The 10,219-nt window shown below is 48.1% G+C and overlaps 2 protein-coding genes across 2 annotated transcripts in view; one reads left to right on the top strand and one right to left on the bottom strand.

The window, feature by feature from the left end:
- Positions 1 to 2,134: 2,134 nt before the first annotated feature.
- Positions 2,135 to 2,383, bottom strand: EAH_00013570 (hypothetical protein; the record flags this gene model as incomplete). Its single annotated transcript, XM_013394446.1, has 1 exon — positions 2,135 to 2,383. One exon carries the CDS (start codon positions 2,381 to 2,383, stop codon positions 2,135 to 2,137), a length of 249 nt encoding a protein of 82 aa, XP_013249900.1.
- A 2,136-nt stretch (positions 2,384 to 4,519) lies between these two features.
- Positions 4,520 to 10,219, top strand: part of EAH_00013560 (acetyl-CoA carboxylase, putative) — a gene marked incomplete at both ends in the record, with an annotated part of 15,058 nt that continues 9,358 nt past the window's right edge. Inside the window, 7 exons of the mRNA XM_013394445.1 lie at positions 4,520 to 5,099; positions 5,850 to 5,973; positions 6,813 to 6,925; positions 8,025 to 8,458; positions 8,632 to 8,756; positions 9,165 to 9,273; positions 9,839 to 9,994. Of these exons, the coding sequence (XP_013249899.1) occupies positions 4,520 to 5,099; positions 5,850 to 5,973; positions 6,813 to 6,925; positions 8,025 to 8,458; positions 8,632 to 8,756; positions 9,165 to 9,273; positions 9,839 to 9,994 (1,641 nt within the window). The remainder of the gene's footprint in view (positions 5,100 to 5,849; positions 5,974 to 6,812; positions 6,926 to 8,024; positions 8,459 to 8,631; positions 8,757 to 9,164; positions 9,274 to 9,838; positions 9,995 to 10,219) is intronic.

The raw sequence follows: 10,219 nt of genomic DNA, 5'->3' as shown, positions 1-10,219 counted from the left end.
TTGCGTTTATTGCCTTTTGTTCTGCTGCAGTGTCAGGTGCTGCTGTGGCTGGACAGCAAGACGGTGGCTCCTAAGCAACCAATTTGCTTAGATATGGGGGCCCCGCAGCAGAAGCGTTACGAAGTGCTGCTGGGTGTAATAGGGCTTCCTGATCTTATTGTTGCAGTTGAGAAGATTAAAGATAATTCTATTATTACCGTTGCAGCAAAAGACAATAAATTATACAAACAATTATACCCGCAAACACAAACGCCTGCTCTCCTCAGTGACCCCACTGCTCAAGCAGATACTGTAAGAGTTAAACTATTCATTTGTTGTGGTTTGCTGCTGTTGCTGCTGCTGTTGCTGCTGCTGTTGTTGCTGTTGCTCTGCTGCTGTTGCTTTGCTGCTGCTGTTGCTGTTGTTGCTTTGCTGCTAGAAGCTGCTGCTTCTGGTGCTGAGTTTTGCTGCTGCTCCTACTGGTTTCTTCAGGGGGATCAGCAGCAATAACCCCTCTCTGTGGTTCTGCTTCTGCTGCGAAGAGATGCATGCACATCTGCATGCACAGGTGCATGTGTGCGTGCATTCATACATACATACATGCATGCACAGCAGCATGCATGCATGTACGCACAGCTACATGCGTGCTTGCACGCATGCATGCATGCACAGACAGATGCATGCATGCATGCATGCATGATTTTGTTTCGTGTGTGTGTGTGTGCATGCACATGCGCATGCGTTGCAGAAGGTGGAGAGTGCGTTCGCGAGTTTCGACTTGGCATTGAAATTGGAGGGAATTGGAGTGTCTCTAATTTGCGATGGTTTAGGAGAAGAGTTATGTTTTATCAGTCTGCTGCGAGCAGCAGCAGGGATGCAGCAGCGGGGAGACAAACAAAAAGTAGTGCTGCGCATACAGCGCATGCAAATAGATAATCAATTAGAGTCCAGCAGCAAACCCGTGGTGTTTACAAATAGAGGAGGCAGAGGCCTCCCTAGTCACGATCCCCAGGTACGCCCCACAAGGTGTATGTACACCCCAACTCTGCATGCGCACAGATTATAACAAGGCATCTTATCTATAGGCAACACCCCACACCAATACCAATGCATGCAAAGAGATGCATGCATGCATGCATGGATTTATCTGCAGATGCGTTAATAGTGCATGCGAATAGCAACAGTATACAGCCTTATATGTTTTGTAATGAAGGACAAACGCTGAGAAACAATTATCTAATTATTATATCACTAGTAGATGAGAACGTAGACATTCACCCATGCGTCCATTCTTGGTGCAGCGTAGTTGATGCTGTTGCTGTTGCTGCTGCTGCTGCTGCTGCTGCATGCATGCGCTGCGGTGTCTCCTCAGAGTTGGGGGGACTCCCCCCCTCCCGGCTGCGCTCCTTTTCTTACTTTGTTTGTCGTTCGCATTAATACAGGCAGCCGCGATTTCGTAATTAAAAGGGCTTTAATAGATATTGATGATCTTGAAGTAGATATTGATGCAGATATGCTCAATGGGCTCAATGTACGTACACCCCAAATAAAATACCCATAATATATGCTCCTGCTGCTGCTGTTGCTGCTCCTGCTGCTGCTGCTGCTGCATGCCATGTCATTGCTGCTGCTGCTGCTCCATGATGCTGCTGTTGTTGCTGATGCTGCAGCTGTTGCTGCTGATGCTGCTGCTGCTGTTAGCTACTGCATGTTCTTGCTGCTGCAGTTGCAAGTTGCCGTTGCTTCTGTTGGTGCTGCAGATGCAGCCGCAGCCACAGCATTAGCAGCAGCATTAGCAGCAGCATGAGCAGCAGCAGGTGTCGATACAGTGCTGGCTGTTTTGTGTTGTTTCTTGTGTGTTTATTCAGGGCTTCGCTTCTTCTTGTTTGCTTGCATTAGGTTGTTCTGCTGCTGCTGCTACTCGTTCGGTGTCTATAGAGGATTTAGGTGTATGGACAGCTAGCTCTTTGATGGAGCATTACTCTCCACCCCCTCTTCCTTGCATTTTATCTCTTGAATCTCTCGTTATATCTCGGTTTAGAGTTTATTGCTGGTGCTCTTTCCTCCTCGACAAGATGCACATGATATCTGATCTGTTAAAGTTAGGGCTCAGAATACTCATGGTCTCAGGCAGACTTGAACTCACAGTAAGAAATCAAACACCTGCTGCTGCTGCTGCTGCTGCTGCTGCTGATGTTGCTGCTGCTGTTGCTACTGCTGCTGCTGCTGCTGATGTTGCTGCTGCTGTTGCTACTGCCGCTGCTGCTGTTGTTCTTGCTGTTGCGGTTGTTGTTGCTGCTGTTGCTGTTGTTGCTGCTGCTGCTTCTGCTGCTGCGGGTGGTGCTGCTGCGGATGCTGTTGCACACGTCCGAGCAGCGCTGCTGCGGCTGCTACTGATGCTCATATGGTCGCACTCAGTGCTGTTGCTGCTGCTTCTGTTGCTGCTGCTTCTCTCTCCACGTGTTGCTCTTTTTCCGGGCTGGGATCAATTACTGCTGCTTCTGCTGCTGCTGCTACTTTTGGAGTGGCTGGTGCTGCAGGTGTTGCAGCTGCAGCAGCAGCATTGCTGTATTTGCTGTTTTTCTGCGTTCGTTTGTACATTTGTTTGTGTATGGATTTGTTGTTTTGTTTATTTGTTTTTGTTTTGTTTGCCCGGTGAGGGATTTATTTATTTATTTATTTGCTCGTTGCTGCGTATCGATTCAATTAATTAATTAAACAGTTTATTTACTGCAATGTCTGCTTAACTCTATTTAAATATAAATATTTTTTAGTATTTGTTATTCGTTTGTTTGTTTATTTATGCATTGCTGTATTCAATCAATTATTTATGTTTGTTGCTTCATTCTATTTATTTATTTATTCCTTCATTCGGTTTATTTACTTATTTACTCGCTTATTTTTACATTTATCTATTTAATTATTTCTTAGCTTGGTCTATTTATTATTATTTATCTATTGGTTCACTCTATGTATCTACTTATTAATTAAGTTATTTGTTCTATTGCATTTATTTATGTATTTCTTTATTGATGCACTGATTGTTTGACCTACTTATTTATTTATTTATTTGTTCAATTAATTAATTAATTAATTAGCTTATTTATTTATTTATTTGTTTATTTATTCTGTCGATGAAATAATGAATTAGTTTTTATATTTATTTACTTGCGTATTTATTATACACTTATTTATTTATTTAATGTTTATTTAATGTTTATTTAATATTTATTTATTTATTTATTTATTTATTTATTTATTTATTTATTTATTTGTGTTTGTTTGTAGGGGGCTCGTTTAACCTTTGGTCCGGCGGAGTTTCGATATTTGCGGGGTACAGCGAAATCTTTTTTGTTTTGTTTGCAAGAGCGTTATACATATGATTTATTATCTTCATTATTATCATCATTAGGCCGTTCTTCTTTATTAAATTTGCCTCGTATGCCTTATGAATTTGGTAGAAATACAATAGGGTTAGCAGCAAATGCTGTAGACAGTGTATCTTCAGGTCTAGGGTCTTTATTATCTACATTTACATTTGATGAGGAGTATATTCGTTTAAGAAGTAATCAAAGAAAAAGAAAAGCTTCGGGTGTACGTGAAGGCTTCTTCTCTGCTGGTAGAAATATAGGAGAAGGTGTATGGGCGCTATCAAGCTTCGTATCTCAGCCAATAGATGCAGCAAAGAAAGAAGGTTTTAGCGGCTTCTTTAAAGGTGTAGGTAAAGGTTTATTAAGTACTTTTATTAAACCTATTGATAAACTAGGCCAAGCTGTCTCTGATATCACAAGAGGAATTCAAGCTGAATGTAGTAAGCCTCTGGGTGCTCTTCAATCTTTTACTAAAAGATCAAGATACCCCCGTCTTGTCCTTCACCAAGCCCACATACGGTCAGAAACAAAACCACAAAAATATGCACATACACACTAGTGCATGCGAATGCATGCAAATGCATGCAAATGCATGCAGATATGTGTAAATGCATGCAGATATATGCAAATGCATGCAAGTGTATGCAGTTATATGCAAATGCATGCATATATATATATATATATATATATATATATATATATGCATAGAAATGCATGCAAATATATGCAAATACATGCACATATATACACATGCATGCAAATGCATGCAAATGCATGCAAATATGTGCAAATATATGTAAATATGTGTAAATATGTGTAAATGCATGCAAATGAATGCATTTGCATGCAAGTGCATCTGGGGCATAACACTCCTGCCGCGTACTTTCTTCTCTCAGTCAATAACTAATAGCACCTGCTGCTGCTGCAACGGCAGCAGCTGCAGCAGCAGCAACAGCAGCACTGAAGCAGCAACACTCTGCCAGTGCTTGTTGCTATTGCAGTGCGGGTTACCGTCCATGATTCCTGCTGCTGCTGCTGTATTGCTGCTGTTGCTTCTGCTGCTGCTGCTGGGTGTTATTTGCTGCAGGCCTTACAACGAAACAGAAGCGCAGCTGCGCCAGAGTTTGGGGCTTTCTTTGCTGCGACGCATGCAGCAATGCATGCTAGTAATGCAGCAGGAGGCCCCTGAGCGCAGCCAACTGGCTGTCTTGTTCTTCCCTCAAGACATCTTCCTCGTTAAGGTTACGGCAGATGAACCACCGCAGCAGCAGCAGCAGCAGCAGCAGCAGCAGCAGCAGCAGCACGGGCAGCAGCAGCAGCAGCAGGGGCAGCAGCAGCAGCAGCAGGGGCAGCAGCAGCAGCGGCAGGGGCAGCAGCAGCAGGGGCAGCAGCAGCAGGAGCAGGAGGAGGAGCAGCAAGGGCAGGCCGCACGAGAAGAAGGCAGCCGGGTTCAGGTACTGTGGCGTCTCAATGTAGAAGCAATTAATTCAATTAAAATAAGCAGCAAAGGAGTAGAGGTGAAGGCAGCAAAGACTGCAGAAGAACATACACCCGAAAGTTCACTAGCAACTGTCTCCTCTCTGCGGCGGCCTGCGAGGGATACGGAGGGAGACACAGACACTCCAGCAGCAGCAGCAGCAGCAGAAGCTCAGACTTACTTCATTCCCTGTGAAGATGCAGCACGAGCTCGCGAGGTGTATAGGGAGCTCCTTGAAATTAAAAGAGGCAGCAAAACTGTTGTTCGTCTCGGTACAAAAAGCACCCGCTAGTCTGCAGCAATGTTCTTTAAAATAATGCAGCAGCAGCAGGAGCTGCTTCAGCAGCAGCGCTAAGAGCTGCTGCAGCATCTGCAGCAAGAGCTGCTTCAGCAGCAGCAGCAGGAGCTGCTGTTGCAACTGCAGCATCAGCACGACTAGCACCTGCAGCAGCACATGCTAGTCGCAACAGCTGCTAGCCGCCTCTCTTTGTTGAGAGCAGCTGCAGCATTTCCTGAGGGACAGAACCAGCAGAATGCATGCATTCATGCATGCAGCAGAATGCATGCATGCATGGATGCATGGATGCATTCATGCATGCAGCAGAATGCATGCATGCATGGATGCATGGATGCATTCTGCTGCTTGTAGATGTTGCAGCTTTCTTTGTATACACCGGAGCCTCACTGCTGCCCATCGAGCTATTGCTACTAGGAGACCCCTGCAGCACTTAGCAGGCCTCTAGGGGCTTATCAGCAGCAGCAGCAGCATCTGCAGCAGTAGCAGCATCATCTGTAGCAGTAGGATCCCTTAGCTGTATCAGTCTTTCTCACCCCTATATATATATATATATATATATATATATATATATATACTAATGGCCTCCATGAGGAGACAGAATGAAGGAAATGCTCTAAGAGACATTTGTTTGTCTCTTGCGCTGTCTGCATGAGAAGAAGAGACAGCTGAAGGAAGAAGGCTACGGGCATACAGCTTTTATTAATTTTACTACGGTGTCTCCTAGTTGATGCGGAGTTGCCTTTGCTGCAACCAGCAGCAGCAGCAGCAGCAGCACGCCATCCTTCTCTAGAGGTGCTGGAAAGGGAGCTGCAGCAGCAGCAGCACCTGCTGCTTCCGCTGTTGCAGCGGTGAGTCACGAGGAGACAGGAGGAGACAGTGCGCAGCAAACTGTCTCCTTCCCTTCTCCTATACTGGTCTCTACCTATTTAGTTGATGGTTGTTAAGAGCAGCAGATACCTCAAAAAACCCTTAAGCCTACTGCAGGGCCTCAGGGGCCCCCACTAGCAGATAGGGGCTCCCACTTGCTGTTCGCTGTTTGCTGCAGTGTTTCATTCTAATAAAACCCTACTGAGTTGAGGTGTATAGACAGCGCAGATAAATAACACCCTAACAGCAGCAGTGGGGCGGCTGTTATTCTGCTGGCTGCCCTGTGGGCCCTTTTATGCAGCCTGTTGTTGTTACTCAGGTGTACGTACAGCTGCTGCGGGGCGCTGCTTCTGCTGCTGCTGCTGCTGCTACCGCCTTGTTTGTCGTTGTTGCTGCAATTTACTGTATTTGCAGCTGTCTATCTGCGAATAAGAGACTGCTAATGCTAGAAATGAAGAGAAGTAGCACTGAGGAGGGCATCTGTAGGAGTTGTAGCAGCAGCAGCAGCAGCTGCTGCTGCTGCTGCTGGCTGCTGCTGCTGTGGTGTTACTGCATTTGTATTGCTTGCTTCTTTTATTAAGGAGTATTATTTCTGTTTATTTTTATTAACCTTCATCTAAACGGTCTGTATGAGGACTGAAGATGAGGGGCCCCAGGGGCCCCCATTGCTGCTGGCTGCAGCAGCAGCAGCAGCTGCTGCTGCTGCTGCTGTCGCCCTGTCTCGGCAGTGGCCTATCGGCTGCTGCTGCGCGGTTCTGCTGCTGCTATCTGTCTCTGCTGCTGAGGGGGTTTAGTGTTTGCATTTTGTTTTTCTTTTGAGGCTTTTGCCTCCTTTAGGAGCTTCTTCCTTTCTGCGGGAGTCTGTACAGTGCCCTGCTGCAGCAGCAGCAGCAGCAGCAGCAGCAGCAGCAAGCACCCCAGCCACACAACGAGGTAGGAACTTCTGGCTGAGCAGCAGCAGTCACCTGTTAATACCCCACATAGCAGCACCGGGGGACGCAGCATTTTAGTTATATCTTTTTGTTTTGCTGCTGCTACATCTCTTCCTTTGCTGCTGCAGCACGGAGCAAGTTGCTGCTGCAGCTGCTGCTCCTGCTGCTCCTCCCGCTTACGTCTAGGGCCCCTCTAACCCTCTTTCCTATCTTCTATCAGTCTCTTCTTTGCTTCTTTCTCTGTTTATCTGCTGCAGCAGCTGCTTCTTGGCTTAGAGAGGGCTCTCTGCTTGCTCTGTACAGCAATAAACTACGAACAAACTCTTCAACAAGACAGACAGCTTTTCTATACACTTCGTAGCTCCATCTCCCTTGAATGTAACAGCAGCAGCAGCAGCACAAACGCAGCTGTACGTACACCCAATTAGACTCATGCTAAGTCCTGCAGTCTCCTCTGCAGTTGCTGCACTGCCTTGGGCCCCCCACCAAGCCTAGGCAGCAGCAGCAGCAGCAGCAGCAGAAGCAGAAGCATCCGCAGCTACAGCAACCGCCGCGGCAACAACAACAGCCTTGCCGGAGGCAGCAGTAGCGGCAGCAGCATCAGCAGCAGTAGCAGCAGCAGCAGCAGCAGCTGCTGCTGCTGCTGCTGCAGGGGACCCTCAACCTTCTGCATTTGCGTGTCTTGGTGCTTAACTCTGTCTGCGATTTCAGCTGCTTCTTCCTTTTATTATATTAGTATCTGCTGGTTCTGTTGTTTGTTTTTGTTCTTGCTTTATTTGTCTGTCTATACAGCTGGGGGCTGCTGCTGTCTGCTTTGAAGAGGCTTGCGTTGCTGCTGCCTGAGGAGGCGCTGCTGAGGTGTACATACACCTCGCTGGGCCCCGCTGCTGCAGCAACAGCTAGCTGCTGTCTTTCTGTGGTTTTGCTGGTGGCCTGCTGGAGCAAAGTATAAAAAATGAACAAAAAGAGAGGAAGGAGACAGCACTTAGGGGACGTCAATAGGTCAGCTGTAGGGGGATTGGTTGCGGTGTCTGCCTCACTCCCGCTGCTGCTGCTGCTGCTGCTGCAGCTGCTGCTGCTGCTCCTCACTGAAGCTTCAGCCTGGGCCTTCTCCGATATCTCTGGCATATCGGGGGGCGCTCTGCTGCCGCCGCAGCAGCAGCAGCAGCACCTGCTGCAGCAGGGGCTCCGCGTATCTATCCCTTCCTCTCTACATCGCCCGCTGTCTCCTGCCTTCCTTCTCTCCAGTAGAGGGCAGCAGCAGCAGCAGCAGCAGCAGCTTTCAGGCCTCAGCTGCTGCGTAAACAAGACAGAGGGGGGCGCCGTTGAGTGCCGGACGCTCCTCTTCCCTAGAAGACATAGTCGGCCCCCCGCTACTGCTGCTGCTGCTGCTGCTGCTGCTGCTACTGCTGCTGCTGCAGCAGCTGCCGCCCAGCCCCAGCCTCGCAGAGGAGCTGCTGCAGTATCAGCAGCAAAAGCAGCAGCAACAGCAGCAGCAACAGCTGCAGCCGCAACAGCAACGTCGATGCAGCCTGTAAGCTGTCTATACACTGCAGCATTACGCTTCCTTCCCTCTCTCTTGAACTGCATTTGTTAGATTTGTCACAGCAGCATTTAGTTGCTGTCTCTGGGGCGAGGAGTATCTGCGGCAGCTTCTGCAGGTGCTGCTGCTGCTGCTGCTGTTTGCTGCTGCTGTGGGGTGTACAGACACCTGAAGAGGCCCCGCCCCCCCTCACCGGCCCTCAAAGGGCTCAGGCTGAGGAGGTGGCGAGACAGCGGGGGCCCTGGATGGATGCAAAGGATCCACTAGCAGAATATGTTAAGCTACACGGGTGCGCAGCTTCTGCTGTCTCCGCTGTCTCTTCTTCTGTCTCCTCCTGTGTGTGTTGCGCTCTATCTGTCTCTCTCTGTGTATCTGTCTGTCTCTCTCTCTCTATCTCTCTCTGTCTCTTTCTCTCTCTGTCTCTCTGTCTCTCTGTCTTTCTCTGTCTCTGTCTCTTTTTCTGTCTCTTTTTCTGTCTCTTCTTCTGTCTCTTTCTGTCTCTGCCTCTTTGTCTCTTTTTTCTGTCTCCTTTCTCAGGACGTCTTTGCAGCTGTTTTCGGTCTGTCTGTCTCTCTGTCTCTCTCTCTCAGTGCTTCACTGCGCTTCTCTTTCTTTCCTGCTGTTCTTGCTGCTGCATCTGCTGCTGCTGCATCTGCTGCTGCTGCATCTGCTGCTGCTGCATTTGCTGCTGCTGCAGAGGGGACCGGCCTATTCGGCGCATATTGATAGCGAACAATGGGATGGCAGCAACAAAGGCGATCGCCTCCATGCGCCAGTGGGCATTCGAAACCTTCGGAGACCCTAATGTTAGTTCTGCTGCTGCTGCTGCTGCTGCTGTAATTGCTGTTGTTGCTGCTGCTGTAATTGCTGCTGCTGCTGCTGTAATTGCTGCTGCTGCTGCTGCTGCTGCTGTAATTGCTGCTGCTGCTGCTGCTGCTGTAATTGCTGCTGCTGCTGCTGTAATTGCTGTTGCTGCTGCTGCTGTAATTGCTGCTGCTGCTGCTGCTGCTGCTGCTGCTGTAATTGCTGCTGCTGCTGCGGTAATTGCTGTTGTTGCTGCTGCTGTAATTGCTGTTGCTGCTGCTGCTGTAATTGCTGATGTTGCTGCTGCTCTAATTGCTGGTGTTGCTGCTGCTGTAATTGCTGTTGCTGCTGCTGTAATTGCTGTTGCTGCTGCCATTGCCGTTTTTGCTGCTGCTGTAATTGCTGCTGTTGCTACTGCTGCTGCTGCTCTACTGGCTGCTGCTGCTGGTGTTTTACCTGTTGCTGCTTTGGGGGTGATAGGAGGGGTGGATAGCTGATAGGCGTATGCATCTGTTGCTGCTGCTGTACCTGCTTCTTCTGCTGCTGCTGTTGCTGCTGCTGCTGCAGCTGCTGACGTTTGTGGTAATGGCTTCATCAGAAGACTTAGAAGCAAACAGCGAATTTATCAAGAAAGCAGACTTCATCGTTCCTGTCCCTGGGGGCCCCAGCAGGGAGAACTATGGAAATGTCTCCTTGATTTGCGACATAGCCGTCAAACAAAAGGTCCGTTACATGCAGCAGCAGCAACACTTGTCCCCTTGCAGCAGCAGCAGCAGCAGCAGCAGCAACAGCAGCAGCAGCAGCAGGAGCAGCATTAGGAAATGTGTTTTGGGTAGTCTATTTCTGTGTGTCGCTCAGTTTGTATTATTTGTCTTATTTTGTTTCATAGCTGCTGGCGCATATATATATATATATATATATATATATATATATATATGTATCTATATG

Source organism: Eimeria acervulina, genomic scaffold (assembly GCF_000499425.1).
Source record: "Eimeria acervulina Houghton genomic scaffold, Eah_scaff78, whole genome shotgun sequence".
In the NCBI taxonomy this organism is placed as follows: Eukaryota; Apicomplexa; class Conoidasida; order Eucoccidiorida; family Eimeriidae; genus Eimeria; species Eimeria acervulina.
Note: the sequence above shows the minus strand (reverse complement) of the source record. Positions and strands in the feature narration are given on the sequence as shown.